General features: G+C 34.7%; 1 protein-coding gene across 2 annotated transcripts in view; it reads left to right on the plus strand.

The window, feature by feature from the left end:
• Nucleotides 1–810: 810 nt before the first annotated feature.
• The window catches only part of LOC135222919 (zwei Ig domain protein zig-8-like), a 38816-nt gene continuing 15626 nt past the window's right edge, over nucleotides 811–24000 (plus strand). For both annotated transcript variants that reach the window (XM_064261346.1, XM_064261347.1), the window contains exons 1-2: nucleotides 811–1463; nucleotides 18651–18861. In XM_064261346.1, coding sequence (XP_064117416.1) covers nucleotides 906–1463; nucleotides 18651–18861 — 769 coding nt within the window. In that variant the 5' untranslated portion in view covers nucleotides 811–905. The remainder of the gene's footprint in view (nucleotides 1464–18650; nucleotides 18862–24000) is intronic.

Here is a 24000-nt window from a genome sequence, read left to right on the forward strand (position 1 = left end):
ACCTCGATTCCAAAAGGTATTGCTGCCCATCCCAAAAGGGAATCAACTGAAATCTACCGAACTAAACCGTCCGATCCCATTAGGGTCCTCAGCCTCCGGAGGCGATCTAATCAGAGACTCTTTGGGATTTGGGTCAAACTCATTAGTGTTTATCCCACTTTAAAGCCATTGCACCTTAAATGATGAAGCCATTAAAACCTTACAGATCCAAGCGGCCGAACTCTCTTTGATTCCTGGACTGACTATTTTAGTGGAGCTCGATATGAAATAAATTGGACGCGAAGGATATGGAATATTAAGAGTCAAGTGTGTATTTCCGGGTTCGGAGAGCAGTGGTACATGGATACTTTATTGTCTCTTTACACACACGTATATATATATATATATATATATATATATATATATATATATAGTATATATATATATATATATATATATACATATATATATTATATATATATATATATATATATATTATATATATATATATATATAGTATGCACACACAACCACACATACACACGTGTTTAACAAGATTTTCCATTTTTTTTTTTTTACAATCGTTCATATATCAACATTCTCTGTTGATTCATGTTATTGAGAGAGCTGTTCTTATGCATATCAAATTGACTATCAGTTAGGAGATCGTTTAAGTAAAGGTTTATTTTATGTTCTCACTTGTCTATCAGTTTTATACATCTGATCAAATTTTATACAAGACAACACGAGAAGAATTGAAATGACCCCAGTCCTAATCATGCAAAATCTTCTAATACGATCTGCTTATTTATTTATTCTTTTTTTCTTTTATTTCATTTGATTTTATTTTTTCTTTTGCAGGCGAGACGGACAGCGCCGCCAGGTTCTTGGGCCATGTCCCGCGAGAGGACTACCAACCTGCGACTATGGACAGGGACTTCCCCGACTACGACTCCGACGTCAAGATTCCCGGGAGACACTACCCGAAGCTCCCTTACCAAAACCCTTACTTAGAAAACGAGCAGGACAACTTCCACACTCCCCACCACAGCCACCATCACACCCATCACCACACCTCCAATGACAACCACCACCACAACAGCGGTCAAAATCACAATCACCACCAAAACTCTCACCACAGCAATCACCACCACCAACCCGTGACCCCGGTCATGGCGTACGGGGTCCGGAGAGATCCCAGTGGCTCCACTTTCACCAGACAGAGTCACTTCCCCAACTTCGACAGCAACTTCCACAGAGGGGAGCCAGCGGATTACCTGGATGATACGCGCGCTGTTGTCGCAGCGGACGGCGTCGGCGGACATCGTCTCGCAGTCCCGTATGGCGGGAAACTAGGTCCTCCTTCAACCACTCCTCACCCCGCGAGTCCGAGTTTCGACAGGAATACGGCCAGAAGTCTCACTGTGCAGTCCGGGAAAACCGCCAAATTAGTCTGCAGAGTTTTAAACGTTGGAGATAAATCGGTGAGTACCCAGATTCCATCATCACCAAAGTGAAGTTTTCTTCTATTTCATGAAAATACATGAGCTGTTGAATGCTTAATTTCTGATTTAGTTCCCTTCTTCGTTAGTGTCACGAGTTTCAAAAAATGTAGGTTTAGATAAAAAAAAAAAGCATTTTTAACCTCTAAACATCTTTCCGAATTTCCATTTCGATCCTTGAAATGTCAATTTCTAAACATCAAAGGTCACCATGCCGCAATACCCACTAAGCTTTCGCCACTAATCGGTAGCAAAAAAAAAAAAAAAAAAAAAAAAAAAAAAAAAAAAAATAGTGATTATTGAGGGCCAAATTGCCCAGAAAGGCTTAAATGCTTATTTTCATTAACAAGACTTCATTTATTCGTATGTATTTCATAGTTTCGTCCCGGATTCATCTGTTTGATGATGAAAGTGACAGGCTTGTGCAAAGACTTCGCAGAAGTCAAGCACATTTAAAATAGACATACACACACACATATATATAGATAAATATATATGTATGTATATATATATATATATATATATATATATATATATATATATATATACATATATATATATATCTATATATATATATATATATATATATATATATATATATATATATATATATATATATATATATATATATATATATATATATATATATATATATATATATATATATATATATTATTATATATTGCTACTTTCAAAATGCATGTTTTCCCCTCTTTGAAATGTCTTGTAGATTGTGTAACATTTTTTCAGATTCCTAGATAGCTTAGAATAGGATGTTTTTAAAATGTGTGTTCAGATTTCGCATTAACGTCTTGTAAAAGAATATATATCTAACGTAAAGAGAGAGATCCTTGTCTTTTCAAGCTGCAAATGTTTAACTTTTATGTCAGCACTTTAAAATTAGAGTCTGCGAGATCCGTTTGCGTCCCTGCTCTGTCAGCGCGTTGATAATGAGCTCGACTCTTTTTACGTGGTCATCAAAACATGTCAATCTTAATTATCGTTTACCCTCCGTTCAATCGGGTACGTACCTGTTGAGCAATCTTGTCTTGTACGTGTATGTATTTGCGAGTACCACGTGCATGTTACTCATTTCTTTATGTAAGATTGCGTCAGATTTCAGAACTTTCGAGAAGCTTTCGTACCCAGAACGTATTTGTCATCTGCCTAGCCCAATTTCCGCGCAAGGAAGAGGATTCATTCGATCTTAAGACCTCGAGGCAGTTAGATCTACCTCTCCTCTCTCTCTCTCTTCTCTCTCTCACTCGACATCGAGATTAAATTTAACGTAACGTAAATTTGGTCACTCATATTGTGAGAATTGTATATTTGATATTCTTAGAATTTATTTAGTTTAGTTTAATTTCTTTTGTGGAATCTGAACAAACATTTCGTAACGCGCCTTGTTTTTTGTGAAAGTGTAATTTACAAGAGAAGAAAAGAAGTTGGTATACCAAAAAGGTAAAGTGTGTTATATTTTTATTAGTTGCAACTAATAATTGTTAGGAACAGTGAATAACTAATAATGGATAGGGAGTGTGTGTTTAATTAATAATGATAGGAACTGTTGTCTGTACGAAGGTTTGGTAAAAAACTGTTGGTTAGTGTTTTTGAATGAAAAAGATTTACACTTTTACAACCATTGCTGATATTTTTTTTTGTTTGTTTGTCTGTTCCATTGTTTGTGCACTTATTCATTTTCCTTATTGAAGTGTGTCTTTTTTGTTTTATATTTTCATTTACATCACAATTTAATTGACTTAGTTTATTTTCACGTTTGCTTATCATTGCACATTTATTAAATTTAACACTTGTGAATTGATTTGCATTTACTTAGAATTCTTTTCAAGTTTTGTTGTTAGCACTTTGTGAATTAATTTCCAAATTTTCAGTTTATTGCCTAAAACTTTTTGAATTTTTGATTGAAATTAATTTTCTTGAAATTTTTATGATAATATTAATTTTGATTTAATTTTACATAATTTGATTCAAAGAATTAATAAACTTTACTTTGTTTTCAAGTAACAGTAATTTCCCTGCTATTGTGAATTTCACTTATAAATTTTGAATTTAATAATAAATTTTTAAGATTTTTGTAAAAATTTTAAAATATAAGTGTTTTTCTTTATCTTAACACCATTATAAATATATATAATTATGATTATATTCATGTTAGGTAGAAACATAGAGTGGTAATTGATTTGCTTTCCTTCAATTTAATTGAAAAGTGACTTAGAACCAGGAAAGTACTAAGACTTCTGAAATCAGGGAAATACTTAGAGTTTTGAAAGTTGTTGATGGAGTGGATGCCCTTTGGATTAATAATTTAATTACTTACAAGATTACCTCACACCGTTTTGATGAACTTAGTCTGATTTTCTGCAATACTGGTAAGTGTAAGGGATCACTGTTGCCTTTAGTGTATTCAGTCGTTTTAAATGTGTTATGAGGGTTCAGGGTGTTTGGCTTTTTGGTGAGGGTATATTTGATGCATGGTAACCAGATACTTGGCAATTTCGTAAAACATTGTTTAATGGTGCCCAGAGAACCCGGGAAAGCAGATTTTCATTATCACTCCTAGATATACTGGTGGTGTTAGAATATATTTTGTTAGGAGAGTGACCATATAATTTTGTTTTGCATTATTGTATTGAATTGTAAATTGGAACAACTTAGAGGAAAATGGCTCAGGTTCAATGTTCAGGAATTTTTTAGCAGCTCCTTCCGTCCAAGTTTTGTCTGAAACCACTCTGTCTAGAGCACAGTGGAGCGCTTTAGCAGAGGCATGTGGTGGTTATGGTGTCTACTAGTATGGGGTAAAAGGCACAAATAAGATGTATTGCTATGGAATCATTGATAAAACTCTGGTAGAATAACTGATGAAGATGAGTTAGAATTGGCTCAAGAGTTGTTGAATGTAGCACGTGCTGATCTCATAAATAAGCAAGGCAGAAAAGAAAGAGAATAGTGATGCAGAGTTAGAGCTTAGACGCATTGAAGCAGAGAGAATTGATTAAGCTAAAAATGCTTGCTGAAAGAGAGAGAATGCAAGCTGAAAGAGAAAAGAATAGACAGGGAAAAAAACAAAGAAAAGAAGAGAAAGAGAAGAAGAAAAAAAGCAGCAGAGAGGGAAAGAAAGAAAGAATAAAAGAGGAAGAGAAATCGCAAGATAATGAAAGGGAATGGAATAATAAAAGCTAGATCCACATTACCTGTAACACCGTCTAACCCTAACCAAGGTAATCAAGACCCCCTGTATTTGATGTAGTGAGAGTACAGAAGTTAATCCCTAAGTTTACTGAAGAAGCTCCAGATGAGTTTTGATCACTTTTGAGAAAGTGCTTCAGGTATTTGGGGATGGCCAGAGGATAAATGGTCAGTTTGCTACAAAGGTCTTGATTGGTAAAGGGAGAAGTTCTTATCTAGCCTTAACAGCTGATCAGTGTAAAGACTACAAAGTACTTAAACACAGTGTGCTACAAGTTTACCAGATGACCCCAGAGTACTACAATGAGAGATCAGAAATTAAGAAAAGATGAGAAGGGGAAACCTTCTTAGATTATGCTTACAAAAAGTGAGAAAAGGGTGTTTTCAAACGTTGGGTAGGAAGCTGCTAAAGTTTAAAACTTTTTGATGAGTTAGAAGAGTTACTTGTTCTTGAACAGTATCTTAAGAATTCCTGAACATATAAGAGCCTATTTAAGAGAGAGAGAGTGAAGAAACTTGACAAAAGCTGCTACACTTAGTGAAAGCTTACAATATAATCAGTAGCAAACGTAATTACAATGTCAAGTACCAGAGTCAACAACGCCCAGGTTTTAAGTTCTTATCCAAATAACAGGCAACAAATTTAATGGGAAACCTTCAAGTGATACTACTAAGAGTACACAAGGAATATAGCTCAGCAAATTAATGTGAAATCCTCATCCAGTTTTTCAAGACAGTTACAGAAACCTAATGTTGTCTGTTTCAAGTGTGGAAGAGTAGGACACTACAGTCAAGAGTGTTACCCGGAATCACAGCAGTCAAAACCAGTTAGGTCAAGTTGTGAAACAAACTACAAGAAGGAGCAGTGTGGAAAGAAATCAGACTCCAGAGAAGAATGAAAACTAAACAAGCTGAATGTTTAGCAACCAGTGGAAATGTTACCTCAAGCAGTGAGTGGTTAAGCAGTGTGGAGCTTTTAAGCCATATATCTATGAGGTATGCTGTTTTTCAACTCAAGAAGGGAGGGATGCAGGTACCAGTCAAGATATTACGTGATACAGGGGGAGTAACCATAGTGTGGTAGTACGTGGTTCTCCACCTCAGTTGGAGAGAGTCTCACAGGAGATTCAGTTATTTTTTTCTGAAAGGTATAGGAGGAGAGGAAGTAACTCCTATATGCCGCTTACACCTGTCAGTGAATTGGTGACAGGGAATGTTGATTTTGCTGTAAAGGACTCACTAGCTGTGGAAGGTATACATGTTCTGTTGGGGAATGAAGTTGGTGGTGTGCCATTTATTCCTTGTCCTGTAGTGACAGACAAACCATGAGGATTTAGTCCTACAGAAGAGTTGGGAGAAGAATAACCCCCCACCTGTTTCTAGTTGTGTAACTACCAGAAGTATGAAGAGGGACTACGACTGTAAGTGAAGAAACTGAGGGATTTACACCACCCAGAAGGATCAAGTGAAGGATCTTTGTGCTTAGAAGAATTATTCCAGGGAAGTGAAGAAGTTTCCCATAGCGCTGACAAAAGAAGAGATTTCCCAAGAAGATGAAGAAAGACGACGACGAAGAAGAAGAACTGATGTTCCTGAAGAGACTCCGAGTAGTCAAAGTGTGCTGAAGACAGTAGTTTGAAACTACAGTAGCTGAGTTAGCAGATATTGAGAATTCAACCTTTGAAGTTGGTCAAGTGACAATGAGAGAAGCTGATGGACTTGCAGAAGAAGATGCATCGTTAACTGATTTGTTCTTCAGAGTCGTTGATCGAGAAGAGATGCAACAAACTCCTACCTGTTACTATCTGAAGGAAGGTTTGCTGATGAGGAAGTATGACTACAGATATACCAGAGATGCTGAATGGGGCGAAATATCATCAAATTTTGATTCCATATCCATTGAGAAAGCAAGTGGTTGCAGTAGCTCATGAGTCTGGACATATGGGAATCAGAAGACTGTGGAGAAGATCATGAAATATTTTTTCTGGCTGGACTTCACAGAGATGTTAGCAGGTTTTGTGTGAGTGTCATACCTGCCAGATAGCTGGAAAACCGAATGAACATCAAGAAAGCCCCCCTACAACCTATAGAAGTAGAGGAGAACCTTTAGCAAAGTGATTATTGATATGGTTGGACCATTGCCGAAGACAAAGAAAAGGAAATGAGTATTTGTTGACATTAATGTGGTCCAGTGACAAGGTATCCAGAAGCAATCCCTGTTAGAAAACATATCTGCCAAGATAGTTTGCTGAGAAACTTGTGGAGTTTTTCTCAAAGTTTGGAATACCAGAAATAGTACAAACGTGACAGAGGAACAAACTTTACTTCAAAGTTATTCCAGGATGATGATGAATTTAGGGGGTGAAACAACAGTTATCAACCGCTTATCATTCCAGAAACTCAAGGTGCCTTGGAAAGGTTCCACAGACATTGAAAAGTATGCTGACAAATATTGTTCTGAGTCAGGAAGAGAATGGGATGTTGGTTTACCCATTAAATGTGTTTTGAAGTTAGGAGTGCTTACAAGAAAAAGTATGGGATGTTCGCCTAATGAGATGATTTTTGGAAGAGAAGTTAGAGGGACCGTTGAAGAATTCTTGCAGAAAATTGGGAAGAAAATCAAGAGGAAAGCCAAAGCAGAGTATGTGAAGAACTTAAGGAAAGAGGTTGAAAGAGATTAGAAAAATTCTTTTCTTTAGAAAACTTGAAAATGAGTCAAGAGAAAATGAAAAGAAGATTTGATGCTAAGGCTAAGCTAAGAAGTTTAGTTATTGGTCAACAAGTGTTAGTGTTCTTACCTGTCAAGAGATTTTCCCCTCACTAATAAATTTCAAGGTCCTTACAAGATAATTCAGAGTTAAGTGATAGAATTATGTGGGTTGAAACACCAGAAAGAAGAAAAGAAGACAAGGAAGAATTACATGTGAACCTCTTGAAACCTTATTCTCAGAAACTAAAACTGAAACTGTGTCAGTAACCCAGACAACTTTATCTACAGAAGACGATGATGGCTACGAATTGGGAGCTGCAAGCAAGATGAATAATTCTTCAATTTTGGAAAATTTGGAGGATAAACTGAAACATCTGGAGTGTTGAAACAAGGTGAAGACTTAAGGTGACGTAATTAGAAGTTTTCCAGAAATTTTTTCAGAGGTGCCTAGGACGTACTGATCTGACCAAGCATGAAATCCAAGATTCAAGAAGATGAAAACCTTTCAAGCAAGAGCCTATCGCTTATCACCGTATCATCGAGATGTTTGAAGAAAGAAGTTGAGTATTTGCTGCAACATGGATTTAGCAGAACCAGTTCAAGTCACTTTTAGTTCTCCATGTGTGTTAGTGAAGAAACCAGATGGCATTTAGGATTGTGTTACTGATTATTAGAAGCTGATTCTATCAGTGTGGCTGATAATTATCCTTTGCCTCTTATTAGATCAGTTATTGATAATATTTGGGCAAGCCAAGTTTGTTTCCAAGATAGACTTGTTGAAAGGATATTATCAAATTCCCTTAGATGAGAATGCGAAGCTGCTGTCAGCTTTTATACTCCTTTTGGACATATATCAGTAATGCTGTTCTGCCGTTTTGGTCTGATGAATGCACCGCAACATTTCAACGAGTGATGGATCAACTGCCTAGGATCAATAGAAGGAGTAGGTGTATACTAGATGACATCGTGATTACTCTACAACGTGGGAAGAAAACATCTGAAGATTCTGAAGAAAGTTTTTCAAGAAACTACAAGAAGCAGGATTAACAGCAAACCTAGAGAAGAGTGAGTTTTTGAAAGGCAACTGTACAGTATCTTGGGTTGAAGTTGGGAAAGGCCTTTCTTGCTCCAGTAAATGCTAATGTAGAAGGTATCCGTAAGGCTACCCCCACCTCCTACCGGGAAACAGCTACAGAGATTTTTGGGGATGGCTGGTTTCTATCGTCGTTTTGCCCAAATTTCTCAGCCGTAGTAGCTCCCTTCCTTGACAGACTTGACTAGTCCCAAAGCTAAGTTTATTTGGAGCTCCAGAGTGTCAAGAATCCTTTGAGAAGTTTAAAAGCCATTTTAACTTTCAAGAACCAGTACTTGCAAGCTCCAGACTTCGACAAGAAATTTGTGATACAAGTTGATGCGTCAGACTGTGGTGTTGGAGCATTCTACTTCAAGAAGATAAAAATAATATCTACCATCTGTATGCTTCATGTCTACAAAATGAAAAAACATCAGAAAGTATATTCGACAATTGAGAAGGAAACTTTAGCCTTAATCACCGCATTGAAAAAATTTGAAGTGTATGTGAATAGACCTAGGAATGAAAAAAGAAATTTGTAGTGTTTTGACACAATCCACTGTCATTTATCCAGAAAATGAAAAAAACCATAATCAAAGACTGACCAGGTGGTCTTTTGTGCCTGCAACAGTATAACTTAGAGGTGCAGCACATTAGTGGCAAAAACAATGTAGTTGCTGATTATTTATCTCGTTGCGAATCGTTGGATTCAACACCGTGATAAAAAAAAATCTTCTGGGGGGGGAGGTATATTTATATTGCTATTTTTCAACAATGCATGTTTCCCCTCTTTGAAATGTCTTGTAGATTGTGTAACATTTTTTTTCAGATTCATAGATAGCTTAGTAATTATGAAAATGTTTTAAAATGTGTGTTTCAGATTTCGCCATTAACGTTCTTGTAAAAGAATATATATCTAAACGTAAAGAGAGAGATCCTTGTCTTTTTCAAAAAGCTGCAAATGTTTAAACTTTTAGTCAGCACTTAAAATTAAAAGAGTCTGCGAGAATCCGTTTGCGTCCCTGCTCTGTCAGCGCGTTTGATAATGAGCTCGGACTCTTTTTACGTGGTCATCAAAAACATGTCAATCTTAATTATCGTTTACCCTCCGTTTCAATCGGGTACGTACCTGTTTGAGCAAATCTTGTCTTGTACGTATGTATTTTGGCCGAGTACCACGTGCATGTTACTCATTTCTTTATGTAAGATTGCGTCAGATTTCAGAACTTTCGAGAAGCTTTCGTACCCAGAACGTATTTGTCATCTGCCTAGCCCAATTTGTTCCGCAAGGAAGAAGGATTTTCATTCGATCTTAAGACCTCGAGGGCAGTTAGATCTACCCTCCCCTCTCCTCTTCTCCCGCTCTCTCTCTCTCGCTCTCTCTCTCTCTCACTCGACATACGAGATTAAATTTAAGTAACGTAAATTTGGTCACTCATATTGTGAGAATTGTATATTTTTTTTTGATATTTCTTAGAATTATTTAGTTTATTTAATTTCTTTTGTGGAATGAAACAAACATTTCGTAACGGCGCTTGTTTTTGTGAAAGTGTAATTTACAAGAGAAGAAAAGAAGTTGGTATACCCAAAAAAGGTTAAAGGTGGTGTTATATTTTTATTAGTTGCAAAACTATAATGTTAGGAACAGTGAATAACTAATAATGGATAGGATGTGTGTTTAATTAATAATTGATAGGGAACTGTTGTCTGTTACGAAGGTTTGGTAAAAACTGTTGGTTAGTGTTTTTTTTGAATGAAAAAGATTTACACTTTTACACATTGCTGATATTTTTTTTTTGTGTTTTGTCCCTGTTCCATTGTTTGTGCACTTATTCATTTTCTTATTGAAGTGTGTCGTTTTGTTTTATATTTTCTTTTCATTTACATTCACAAATTTAATTGACTTAGTTATTTTCACTGCTTTATCATTGACATTTAATTAAATTTAACACTTGTGAATTGATTTGCATTTACTCTTAGAATTCTTTTTCAAGTTTTGTGTTTAGCACTTGTGAATTAATTTCAAATTTTCAGTTATTGCCTAACACTTTGGTTTTGAATTTTGATTGAATTAATTTTCTTGAATTTTATGATAAATTAATTTTGATTTAAATTTTTTACATAATTTGATTCAAAAGAATTAATTAAACTTTACTTTTTGTTTTCAAGTAAACAGTAATTTCCCCCCTGATATTGTTGAATTTCACTTATAAATTTTGAATTTAAAATAATGGTTTTTGTATTTAAAATTTTATAAGGTGTTTTCTTTATCTTACACCATTATAAATATATATAATTATGATTATATCATTGTTAGGTAGAAACATAGAGTGGTAATTGATTTGCTTTCCTTCAATTTAATTTGAAGTGACTTAGAACCAGGAAAGTACTAAGACTTCTGAAATCAGGGAAATACTTAGAGTTTTGAAAGTTTGTTGATGGAGTGATGCCCTTTGATTAATTTAATTACTTACAGATTCCACTCACACCGGTTTTTGATGAACTTAGTCTGATTTTCTGCAATACTGGAAGTGTTGAAGGGATCACTGTTGCTTTAGTGTATTCAGTCGTTTAAATGTGTTATAGGGGGTTCAGGTGTTTGGCTTTTGTGAGGTAATATTGATTGCATGGTAACCAGTACTTGGCACTTTTCGTAACAATATATATATATATATTACATATTATATATATGTGTGTAATATATATATATCAGCAATAAGTCACCAAACAGGACGTGACAAATATATACGTAAATAACCACATGAAAGGTGAAAAATTAAAGACCAAGTACCAAGCGCTTTCGTGTATTGCGTACACTTCTTCGGGGTACAAGGTAAAAAAAAAAAAAAAAAAAAAAGCGCTTGGTACCTGGTCTTTAATTTTTCACGTTTCATGTGGCAATTTACGCATATATATATATATATATATATTATATATATATATATATATATATATATATATATATATATATATATATATATATATATATATATATATATATATATATATATATATATATATATAATATATATATATATATATATATATATATGCAGAGAGAGAGAGAGAGAGAGAGAGAGAGAGAGAGAGAGACTTACTCTAAGAACATGTAAATTCAATTTCTGGATTCTAAGAACAGGTCAATTTAATTCCTGGATTATAAGAACAGGTCAGCTAAATTCCAGGAAACAGAAAGCACAGCTCTTTGGAATTTATCAGACCAGATGGAAATAAGGTCCCGGAGAACAAATGCAAAACAGGCACCTAAGCGCACTCTATCCCTTAAGTCATATTCGAAACAATCCAATGCTTTGATTGTCCAAACATATTGTGATACCTTTGTTTTATATATATATATATATATATATATATATATATATATATATATATATAATATATATATATATATACACACATATATATATATATATTATAAGACTACATTAATATTATATCTTCTATTATATATATAATATATATATATATATTATATATATATATAATTTTATATATAATATATTATCTATTAGATATATATATATATATATATATATATATATACTATTTATCTGTAATGATTCATATATATAACTTATATAGTTATTTATATATAAGATATATCATATAATATACTATATATCATATGGATATATGATATCGATATTATCTACCTTCTCTTTTCTCATTTTTTATATGGTATATATACATTACTGCTAATAATGCACAGATTTGTGTCAAATGTCACACATGACATTTTGATATGTTTTCTATACATATATTTTTTCAAATCCGAAGATCTACGAGTATAATGGACAATGCATAAAGTGCCCACACTATAATAAAGGTAATGAAAACCGTCTTGAAGGCTCACATCCACAAGGAGATAAACAAGAATGAGACACGAACGCCGCACAATGGAGGTGTCGCACTGGACACGGGATGCCGCAGAGATATGAAAAGGGAAAGTGACACATAAATGGCAGCAGCGAATTCAATTTGCATGAACGAAGCTATTGGATTGCTTTATTGCAAAGTGCTATTGACAAGTCATTTGGGTAACCTTGACCTGCGGTAGGAGGAAACTGGCAGATGCAAAATCCTGGTTGCTCCAGGAAATGTTATTTACATGAACAAATATCATATACTTTTTGAACTCAAATATAACAATATTAACTGTTGACATCGTAACAAAATTTAGATATAAATTTACATGTAAACATTTGATTAAATTACTTTTAAAGACCAATAACTGAAATAAATATCAGACTAACTTCAGCAACGATAAAGCCATATTTATGCAATGGAACTTTACATATTCTGCAGTAGAGAAATCATCTGCATGTCTGTATGTTCATTAAACCCTTAAAGTATGAAAAAAAAACTTGAATCGACAAAGGGATAGGAACATAATATTTCTTTTTACTCAATTTTGGGAACCATACGCTGCCAGGAGCCAAGAGTCCATATATTATTATATTAAAAGCAATAATCATTATCATTATCCTTTTCTCAACAAATAAAAAAGTCAATGATATTTCCGTAGATTTTCCTAGCACATCTCGCGTATTTACCATCAAACTTATCATGAAGCTGTTACTGTGTATAACAGTTATTTTTCTAAAAATAAATAAATGAATAAATATAAAAATAGAAAATGAATAAATAAATAAAGGTAAGTCATATTTACCTATAGTATCAAAGGCATTGGCATCGAAAGTATGCTAATTGCAAAACGAGAGGTAAAACGAAAATAAAATTCACATTCGGAGTCAATCCAAAGTGCACACGACCTAACTTGAACCACACAGTCACGGGGCAACGTCAAACGCCAATTTGGATTCTACCATACATCCATGCGGCAGAGTGAGGGTGCATCCCACGCCTCCGAAAAGCGCTGCCAGATGCACGATCCATGGCTAACTTTAACATTAGATAAAATAGAAACTACTGAGGCTAGAGGGTTGCAATTTGGTAGGTTTGATGATTGGAGGGTGGATGATCAACATACCAAATTGCAGCCCTCTAGCCTCAGTAGAGTTTTAGATCTGAGGGCTGACAGAAAAAAAACTAAGAAAAATTGTGGTACAGTGCTAATACTACGAGAAAAGTGGAATAAAGCATATTATAAACAAAATTCCCTACATCATAGGTTAGGTTCTATTACTGCTTCCTAGGAACAACAAAGGCATCGTCGACACATTAGTCATCAGTTTAAAAGATCCCTCTCTCTATGTCGTGCGTGCTTACACACAAAGGCAGAAAACAGTTCTATTTCGTCCTTTGCACATACAGGACTAAAACGAAAAAAATTCAGAACAAGAGTACTGGGTGATAATGAAATATCACATACACGATGAAAAACTGAATATAGTACACTGTGCAAACAATAGTCTATTAGACTGAATGAGCGAACAAAATGGAAAATTGAAATGATGACAATCAAATAACAGCATAAAAAAGGAATATCCATTAAGGTCTGACCCTTCTTCTTCTCCTCCTCTGTATTTTCCATTTTCATCAACACCCTCTTTATTACTTCCCCTCTTTGCCTTTTTATTTATCTTTTTTTTTTAAGGGGTTGGAGATCGCGTGTTCTTCAGTGCTTCAGTAATAACGCATCAGCTAAAAAAAAAGTCCGCAAGACAGTTGGCGTAGATTAATTTAAATTACTACTGTTGTTATTTCTAAGAGTAGTTTTAGAAGACGGTTATCTGGCTTACTAGGAAGAATAATGTTTGTAAAACGAATAAAAACGAGCCGTAAACAGGAGTGCTAAAGACTATGTGATGACATGAGACGATCGGTAAGTTTTATGACAGCAGTTTATCAGAAAAAAGTTGTCCTAATCCCAATTCTTCAAGTTCGAGCGTCTGAATTAGAGACCAACTTCCCTCGAAGCAGAAATATTTATATAGAAAGGATAAACATTTATATTGAAAAATATCATCATCAATCTGTAACACACCTCGGTATTTCTGATAAAAAGTGAGGGAGTAGGCCGGAAGGGAATGAGTTTCAATAGAAAATCATTTGCAGTCAGCTCAATCCTAAGAACCGGGTTCAAAAAAAAAGAAGAAAAAAAACAGCACCCCATGACCGGGCAAACTTTGAGGTCGGCCAATTTAAGAAGAAAACACATCAGTGGAAAGAGGAAGATATGGAAATGCACATAATGTAAGTTTTTTTTTGTCTAAAAATTCTCTCTATCTTCTACAAGAAGTTGAAAATGACTTTTTACATCCCCTTGTGGGGCATCTTTTACAAGACAATCGTAAATTTTATACATGTTTTTTCTAATAATTAATAATGAAGAGGGAAACTTTGGTGTGAAGATGAGAAATGGGAAATTCTTGATAATTTTTGATCCAAGGCAATGAGACGAAAACTTCAAAACGCAAAAGGCGAGAAGCGATTCGAGACTTACAGACGCAGCAAAAACTTATCCCGATCATTCAGTGGGTCACGCCTGTTTTTCTCGCCCACATACAGAATCACTTTCAATAACATCAAGCCGTTCATTCCCTCCACTTGCCTTTGCACAGCCGAAAACGAATTTTTCCCCCTTCCACCTGGACCATAACTGCACCCCATCCCTTCGTCCTAACCATTACCCTTTTTAATCATCTAGCACTCTTTCCTCTCAATTAATCAAATCTTCACTTTCTCATTTTCGCGGACATTTCCTTTTGTCTCTCCCAACATCAATTTTCTCCCACTCCTGATATCCAGGGACTCTTTCGGACGAATTCAGTAAGCTGAGTAACATTTATCAATAAATGTTCCCCTTCCACACTGTACCAGTTAAGATCAACTTATCACCCCCGTTTCTCTCTCTAAATTCCACGATGCTTTTTCTTCATTTGATGATTTCGATTTTTCTTTCGCCGCTTATTTTACCAGCTACAATGTTCTATATGTTTTGAAGAATGTGACATTATTATTATTATTATTATTATTATTATTATTATTATTATTATTATTATTATTATCACTGTACGCATTCTTATGCAACAAGATCACACGTCATGAACTTGTCACTGGGGTCTGTTCACTGTATTACGTCTCAACTAATTGTTAAAATTCCAAACCCATTTCATGCCAAGGGAGAGAGCACAAGATCAAGATACATAAAATATTAAACTAATAACATGTAATTTGAAAATATTTGTTAACTCACCCGGGAAAATAATAAACGATTTACTGTAAGACGATATCAGACTTCAAAAGAATCGTAATGAACACAACCATGATATTTAATTACATAAACAATTACAGAATATCAACTTACGAAATTTTCACAATTGTAGACTATTACATTCTATTTAATTAACTCGAGTCTATTTACAAATAAACATTTGATTTCTAGTTTTCTAAAATGCATTGGAATAAGAGTTTGATCAACGTGATAATACTGCATATATATATATATATATATATATATATATATATATATATATATATATATATATATAATATATATATATATACAGACCTAGCTGGAAGGTACTATATCGAGGGATCGAGACCTCGCCAGGACCAATCCATTCATCACTTATAATTCCAGTTCGGTGTTCATTCCCAATCGGGAATATTCAAGACGCAGCGTGAATTGGATGTTAAACTAAACTTGTAAAAAGTATATCTTAGTTTAACCAGCCCACTGAGCTGATTAGATATATATATATATATATATATATATATATATATATATATATATATATATATATATATATATATATATACATATATATATATATATATATATATATATATATATATATATATATATATATATATATATATATATATAATTATATACTATAAAGTACTTAAACATCAAACATCAACATACAAATGTTTGCGTGTGTGTGCTCGACGTGAAAACATTTCCCCTCTTATTCAGAAAAACAAACTAAAAAAAAAAAAAAAAAAAGTTCGCTCATTTGACACCCCTGACTCTCCCTTCCGCCTTCCGTTCTATTTCAGTCACACCATCAAAACATTTACAACTATCAAGGGATGTTTTGGAACTGTCGCCCAGATTTAACGATACAATTTTCTATACGCCTCTACCCCAACGCTCTAAAGCTTTTAACGAGAACTTTTGATACCCCCCGAAGAGAGAGAGAGAGAGAGAGAGAGAGAGAGAGAGAGAGAGAGAGAGAGAGAGAGAGTTTCATCTTACACAAGGAAGTCCATGTTAAAAGTTATTAAGATCATTATTATTTCAGCAACATGCCAAACTATCATTCCTTTCCAAAGGAAGTTTCCACAGGAACGAATGTCTCTAAATTAACAATAGAAAGGTATAGTAAAGATACACTCATTAATAAAGATAAATGCAATGAAAAAATCAACATATGCATACATAAACAACAATTTAGGCCAGATAAATCAAGGTGATGGTGCACGGGAATATAAACCTGCATTACGACCGTTTAAACATACCAATCTCTTAAGACACATCAATACCATCAGAACTGTCAAGATGACCGTTTGACGACTTTGCAGTATAAGGAATGAAAACCCTCTGTGACTGAGTGACGTGACACTTTGGTACTTGAACACGATGTAGAAAACCCTCTGGGATTGAGCAACGTGTCACGCTGATCTTGAACAGGATGTAGAAAACCCTCTGGGATTGAGCGACTTGACACACTTGGTCTTGAACGGAATGCGGAAAACCACTCTGGGACTGAGCGACATGACACTCTGGTACTTGAACAGGATGTGGAAAACCACTCTGAGACTGAGCAACGTGACACTGATACTTGAACAGGATATGAAAAATCCTCTGGGATTGAGCGACGTGACACACTGGTACTTGAACAGGATGTGGAAAACCCTCTGGGACTGAGCAATGTGACACTCTGGCACTTGGATAGGATGTGGATGCTGATAGCATCACAAAGCAAGGAACCTGCACTCATTCTTGAAGCACCAACACTGAACTCGACAGCAGAAGTTCCTTGTTGAAACAGACATCATGGAAGATGCTAACCATGATACCTTCTGAGATATTTTAGGTTTCATTATTGACACTCCTGAGAAGATAGGAGTCATTACTCTGAGAAAGTGGCTGAAAGACAAAGAATTCGAGAGAATGCTGACATGCTGAGAGCACCCAGGTCTAGACCTAGGGCAGAACGATATTCCATGAAAGCTAGAACAGAAGACAGAAGACCTGAAGCACTGGGAATTAATACCATCATTTCGGAAAAAAATAAATAGCTTTAATAACAAGACTTGTGTTGATATCAACTTTAAAGCGCTGTCTTAATTACAGCACAAATAAGGATGTGACAGCCAGGTTAGAGAAATAAACAGATGCATTGACTAATACAGAGAAAATAATGGAATAGGAGCATGGTAAGCAAATTACTAATCATTAATGCTACTAATTACATATTAAATTGGACTTTTGAAACAGTTAGTAACTGAAGAAGTGCTATTTTAACATTTTTTTGAGGGGAGGGGTGTCCCCCTAACTCCAGTTCTTAAGTGTGGAAGTGGGACACTGAAACAAGCTCTTTACATTTGTTCAGTAGTTATTTTTTCATCTACTGTTGCATTAATAGCAGTTCTTTTCTGTGGAAGATTGCCTTGCAAATTAACAGTCCCTTTTGCCTGTTCGATAGGAATATCTTCATATCATGAAGAATTGTACAACTAATAATAATATATTTAAAACCTAGTGCCCTAATCTGAGGCAGCCTCATTCTACTTCCATTTTGAAATCAGACTGGAAAACGGATAGTTATCTATCGCACACTTTTCATTATGTGCTACACTAACTGAATTGAATTGAATATAGAATTTATGGCAGAGGCCAAGCATTGGGACCTATGAGGTCATTCAACGCTGCAACAGAAATTAAGAGTGAAAGGTTTGAAAGGTGTAACAGAAGGAAAACCTCAAAGCAGTTACACTATGAATCAATTGTAAGGCGAGTGTTAAAAGTAAGATGGAAGAGAATATCAAAGGAGGTATAATAAAAGGAACAAAAGGGAATGCGGCTAGGGGCTCAAGGCACGCTGCAAAGAACATTAAGTAATGCCTACAGCGCACTGCATGAGGTGGTTACACTAATAACCTTTAAACTACCACAAACTCTTCCAGCAAAGACCTGACGCCTAGCAAAACAGTTTATTTTCACCAGCGTCTCTTTCCTCCCCGACAGGTTTCGTGGATGAGACACGAAGACCTCCACATCCTGACGGTGGACAAATACAAGTACAGCACCGACAAGAGGTTGTCGGTGATCTTCAACGAGGCCGACCAGGAATGGATCCTGCAGATCCAGTCGGTCCGGCAGGACGACTCCGGCCGTTACGAGTGCCAGGTCTCCACCAAGCCCGTTCTCAGCTTCATCGTCAGCATGAACGTTGTGGGTAAGCGACGGCCTCTGCTCTTGGTATACTAAACACCTCTTATTGTTTACAGATCATTCGGGGGCAACATCGTCTTTAGGATTAGTTTACTAAACGATTATTCTTTGTAGATCATTTGGTGGCAACCTTGTTTTTAAGATTAGTTTACTAAATTACTTTTTTACATATCATTCAATGGCAACATTGTCTTTAAGATTAGTTTACTAAATGACTATTTTTTGCAGATCATTCAATGGCAACATTGTCTTTAGGATTAGTTTACTAAATGACTATTTTTTGCAGATCATTTGGTGGCAACATTGTCTTTAGGATTAGTTTACTAAACGATAATTCTTTGTAGACCATTTGGTGGCAACATTGTTTTTAAGATTAGTTTACTAAATTACTTTTATACAGATCATTCAATGGCAACATTGTCTTTAGGATTAGTTTACTAAATGAATATTTTTTGCAGATCATTCAATGGCAACATTGTCTTTAGGATTAGTTTACTAAATGACTATTTTTTGCAGATCATTTGGTGGCAACATTGTCTTTAGGATTAGTTTACTAAATGACTATTTTTTGCAGATCATTTGGTGGCAACATTGGCTTTAGGATTAGTTTACTAAATGACTATTTTTTGCAGATCATTTGGTGGCAACATTGTCTTTAGGATTAGTTTACTAAATGACTATTTTTTGCAGATCATTCGGTGGCAACATTGTCTTTAAAATTAGTTTACTAAATGACTTTATTCTTTTCAGACCATTCGGTGGCAACATTGTCTTTAAAATTAGTTTACTAAATGATTTTATCCTTTTCAGACCATTCGGTGGCAACATTGTCTTTACGAGTAGTTCTTAAAGATAATTTTTTGACAGATCATTTGGTGGTAACACCAATTAAACTGTTCTTGTTAAAAAAAGTAATTGTTTTATATTCATTTACTCTCACACAATAGAAGGGAACCAGTTGCTTGGAAAGTAAATTCCTCCTTGTATTCATCATAATTTTGTTTAGATTCAATACCATCAATGATTTCATACGGTGTTTGGTATGATAAACGTATTAGAAAAAACGTCGGATTATTTTTTTTAACGTAGTAAAAAGTTTTTTTTATTATTCATTAATTCTCAGAGAATTGAAGGGAATCAATTACTTAGAAAGAGCTCCTCGTTGTAGTCATAACTTTTTTTCACATTCATTCCCACAAAGAAATATTTCTTAAGGTATTTGGCATGACAAACTAACAAGTTAAAATTACGAATTTATATTTTCCCAAAAGAGATATCTTTTCATTTAAAACTAAGAAAAAACTACTGTCAATTTACAGATAGCTGCTGCACGATACTGGACTCATCTATCAACAACACTTATTATTTCTTTTCAGGTCTTCGGATTTTGTCCAGTTCATCCGGGCAGCCACTGTCTGAAACAATCTGATAGTTGGCATACGAAATAACTGAAAAAAAGGAAATGACAGTTTCCAGATAACTGAGGTTTTGCCACTAACATTAGTGTGTTCGATGTTTTATTGCATATTAAATTGAAAAGTTAAAAAGAGCCGGTCATGCCATAAAAATACTGTTCCTCTTGTGAAAAGTCGAAGTCTAAATTAGTAAGGATGTTGAAAACACAACTGAATAAAGCAGTGTTTGAATTATGCTTCTGTTAAATCTAGGAGAATCTAAAATTATGAATGTTAGTATGTTGACAAGGTAGTGTCCTGGACAATTCAATAACTTTAAAACATTGAACTAACGATATTATTCTAATTATTACAACCAAGGGTGATGTTCACTAACGGCACTTCATTCTTCAAATATCGCCATTCAAGACGATAGAGATACAGAACATCCTTTAATATCTCAGTTAAATATCAAAGAGTCTGTCCTCGTCTTTCTCTGGAATATTTTTCATCTCCTGTGAATCCTAATAATACTAATATTAAACAATTCCAATGATTTCCCAGGTTATTCAGGGATAAAAAATTCAACCTATTCTTCCTAGTTTTTTTTTCAATAGCTTTACAGGTTGCTGAACAATTTCGAATAAGTAAGAACGGAAGTCTGTTTATTTCAGGACCCCAGATAGTGAAAAGTGCAAAGATAGGAGATCAAATGTCCTTTCTTGTAATTAATATTCTATTATTATTACGTTATGAAATAAATCAAATTTTGCTTCTTGTAATTAATATTCTATTATTTTTACATTATGAAATAAATCAAATTTCGCTTATTATTATTATGAATATTATCATTATTATTGTTACTATTCTTGTACGTACATTCAAAGCACCAGTTTTACAAAGGGAGAAACACCTGGCCAGACTAAAGCTAAAGATCATCTGCGGAGCTCTGAAATATAATTAGCCAGATACATAACCCCGAGACAGTGAAATCTTTTCCTTCCTCGGACAACAATAATAAAAGCAGCAACAATAACAAAAACATTAACGGAAATGACAGTCATTTCGCGTTGCAAATAAAATTAAGGTCTCTAGTTGCGAAAGGCTGTTAATTTCCTGAGAGGGCGTTTCTTACAGCATAACGCTGCATGCAAACGATCCGCATTATGTGAAAGCATCACAATAACAGAGAGAGAGAGAGAGAGAGAGAGAGAGAGAGAGAGAGAGAGAGAGGTTAGAAAATTGCACTCATCATACTTCACAAAATCCTTTGGCTTCAACTAGTTAGAAATTAACTACCAGTGAAAAAAGTGAACGAATGTATAAATAAATATGACATTATGGAAAAGAATGGAATTTCAGTTTTTTTTTTTTTTTACTGTAAAGCTGCCGCCGCCTGAGACCCAAATGACCAGTAATCCGTGCTAATGGTTAGTTTTCGTTCCTTGCGGTACAAACGGTACAAACAGGCGAATGTTTTGCACTCAGTGGCCTCACTCACATTTGGATTTTCTTTTTTTAATGCAAATATCGCAGCATCAGCGAAAGAAGCTTAAATCCAAATCTCCTTCGGGAATAGTTCGAATGATTTCTCGTTTTGAATTTTGACAGTTTTCCTTCGAGTTATTCTTTTCTAACGAAAGCTGGTCAAAAGACCATGAAAACGAGAGCAAGACAAATGGAGAAAAATGAAAGCACAAGCAAGCACTCACTGAGGTAGTCTCTAACGATGGCATTGTTGACCTACTGAACTCCTTGATGGATTTGGGAGAGTAAACTGCAGTTGAACGGTGTTTTACATAAGTATTTATAGACATACTTACAAGTACACATCTGTACGTGTGTTGCGAACACACTTATGTGCAAATAGAAAAGTAAATTCAGTTTGCACCCAGTCACCAAAGGGGATGCCATTTTTTTTAGCACATTGCGAGTAAGAAAAAAAAAAAACAACCTTATTCTCGATGTCTAAGTCACTGTTATTTGTGCAAAGAGAATAATGATAAAAGATGATCTATTGACTGCCGTTTTCATTTCAAGGACGATCAAAACCATATGAAATTACATTAAGAATAAGCAACATTATTTGTCGAGTCTATTAGCTCCGCACGAGGTCAAAGCATTCTCTGTGCTTTAAGCATATATTTAGCATAGTTTTTGTACATAGGCAAATTAGGTAAACATCACTGCATCGGAATCAGAACGAGGGAAATATATAGATGATGTGAAAAAGGTATTCAAAATCTAGGAATTGAGTGTATCTGAAGCCTCAAGGCTATAGGTTAGGTTAGAAATTTGGAAAAGAACTTACTTGGAAGTTTTGAAAAGATCTTCGAAGCCTCCTGGAAGCGCAAATGGGACACAATGGGTCCTAAGAATATGACAAATTGAGTACAAAAAATAAATAAATAAATCTCCGTTTGAAAAGATCAAGTTAGACGTGAGGGAGTTAGAGTGACCTGACACTTGGCATAAAAAAAAGAGAATAAGGAATAGCCCCCCCCCCAAAAAAAAAAAAAAAAAAAACGAGACAAGCTAAGGGCTGACGTTTTTTTTTTTTTTTTTTTTTTTTTTTTTTTTTTTTTTTTTTTTTTTTTTTTTTTTAACCCTGGGAAAGTCAGAGGCGTTTTAGCAGCATATCTCATCCCAGCAGGCCATGCGGCAAATTTCATAGACCTCTACGATCCTAACAATATTCTCCCAACATTTTTCCCCGAGATACATTATGGATGGGGGAGGTTATTATGGATTTTCTGTGATACACCTTTATCTAAAGAATTACTTGAGCCCTACATAAGAATTCCCATAACCTCTTTCCCCACTCAATACTTTTTTGATTAAAAAAAAATCCAGGGTGATATCTTGAGCTGCGCCTTTCTACCGTCAAAATATATATAAAAATATATACATATAATTAAAAAATATGCATCACATGAAGATTACAACTGGGATGGTTTCACATCTTTCAACATTAAATCCTTAAGGGCAGGCGGCCTTGGTAACGGATATTGGAATTTAAAGCGGCCATGAAATAAGATTGGATGAAAACATCAAATTCTAGTTTTGGTTTTGTTACAGCGTTCATATTTTGAATACGATGTAAAAATGGAAAAATGTAATTGGTGAAACGTTAAGAAATTAATATCAACATTGCAGTAATTAGTGGAATGTATAGTACATGCGGGATATGCAGTCATAAACATTTACAGGAAAGTACCTTATAACACAAACATACACACACACACACACACACACATAGATGTATTTATAAGTGTGTTTGCAGGGAAGTACATTATAACACAACACACCACGCACACGGAAGTGTGCTTATAATTGTTTGCAGGCAAGTATAAAACAGACACACAAATACATACAGAAGTGTACTTGTATGTAGGTTTAAGTACTTATGTAAAGAGTATGCACACAATGCATTTGCCCAAACACCGGTCAGTTGTTGTTTAACGTTAAAAACCTACGACAGATTAATTTTTATATAAAATAGTTGAATTTCTGTCATATATTCCAGTGAACATTACTGGATTTCGATGAAGCCTTATAAAAACGCTGAATACAACGTAAATGACTTTTCATTTTAAACTCCTGAAAAACTGATTTCGACTATTTCCACCAATACCCCTAGCTACCCGTCCTCTTATCAGTCTAAAAAACCATCAATATCACATACTAAACTTATTTCAGTCCACTATTCCCAGTAAAACAAAGAGTAGCAATAATGTATGAGAATATTT

The sequence above is a fragment of the Macrobrachium nipponense genome, chromosome 8 (assembly GCF_015104395.2).
Source record: "Macrobrachium nipponense isolate FS-2020 chromosome 8, ASM1510439v2, whole genome shotgun sequence".
In the NCBI taxonomy this organism is placed as follows: Eukaryota; Metazoa; Arthropoda; class Malacostraca; order Decapoda; family Palaemonidae; genus Macrobrachium; species Macrobrachium nipponense.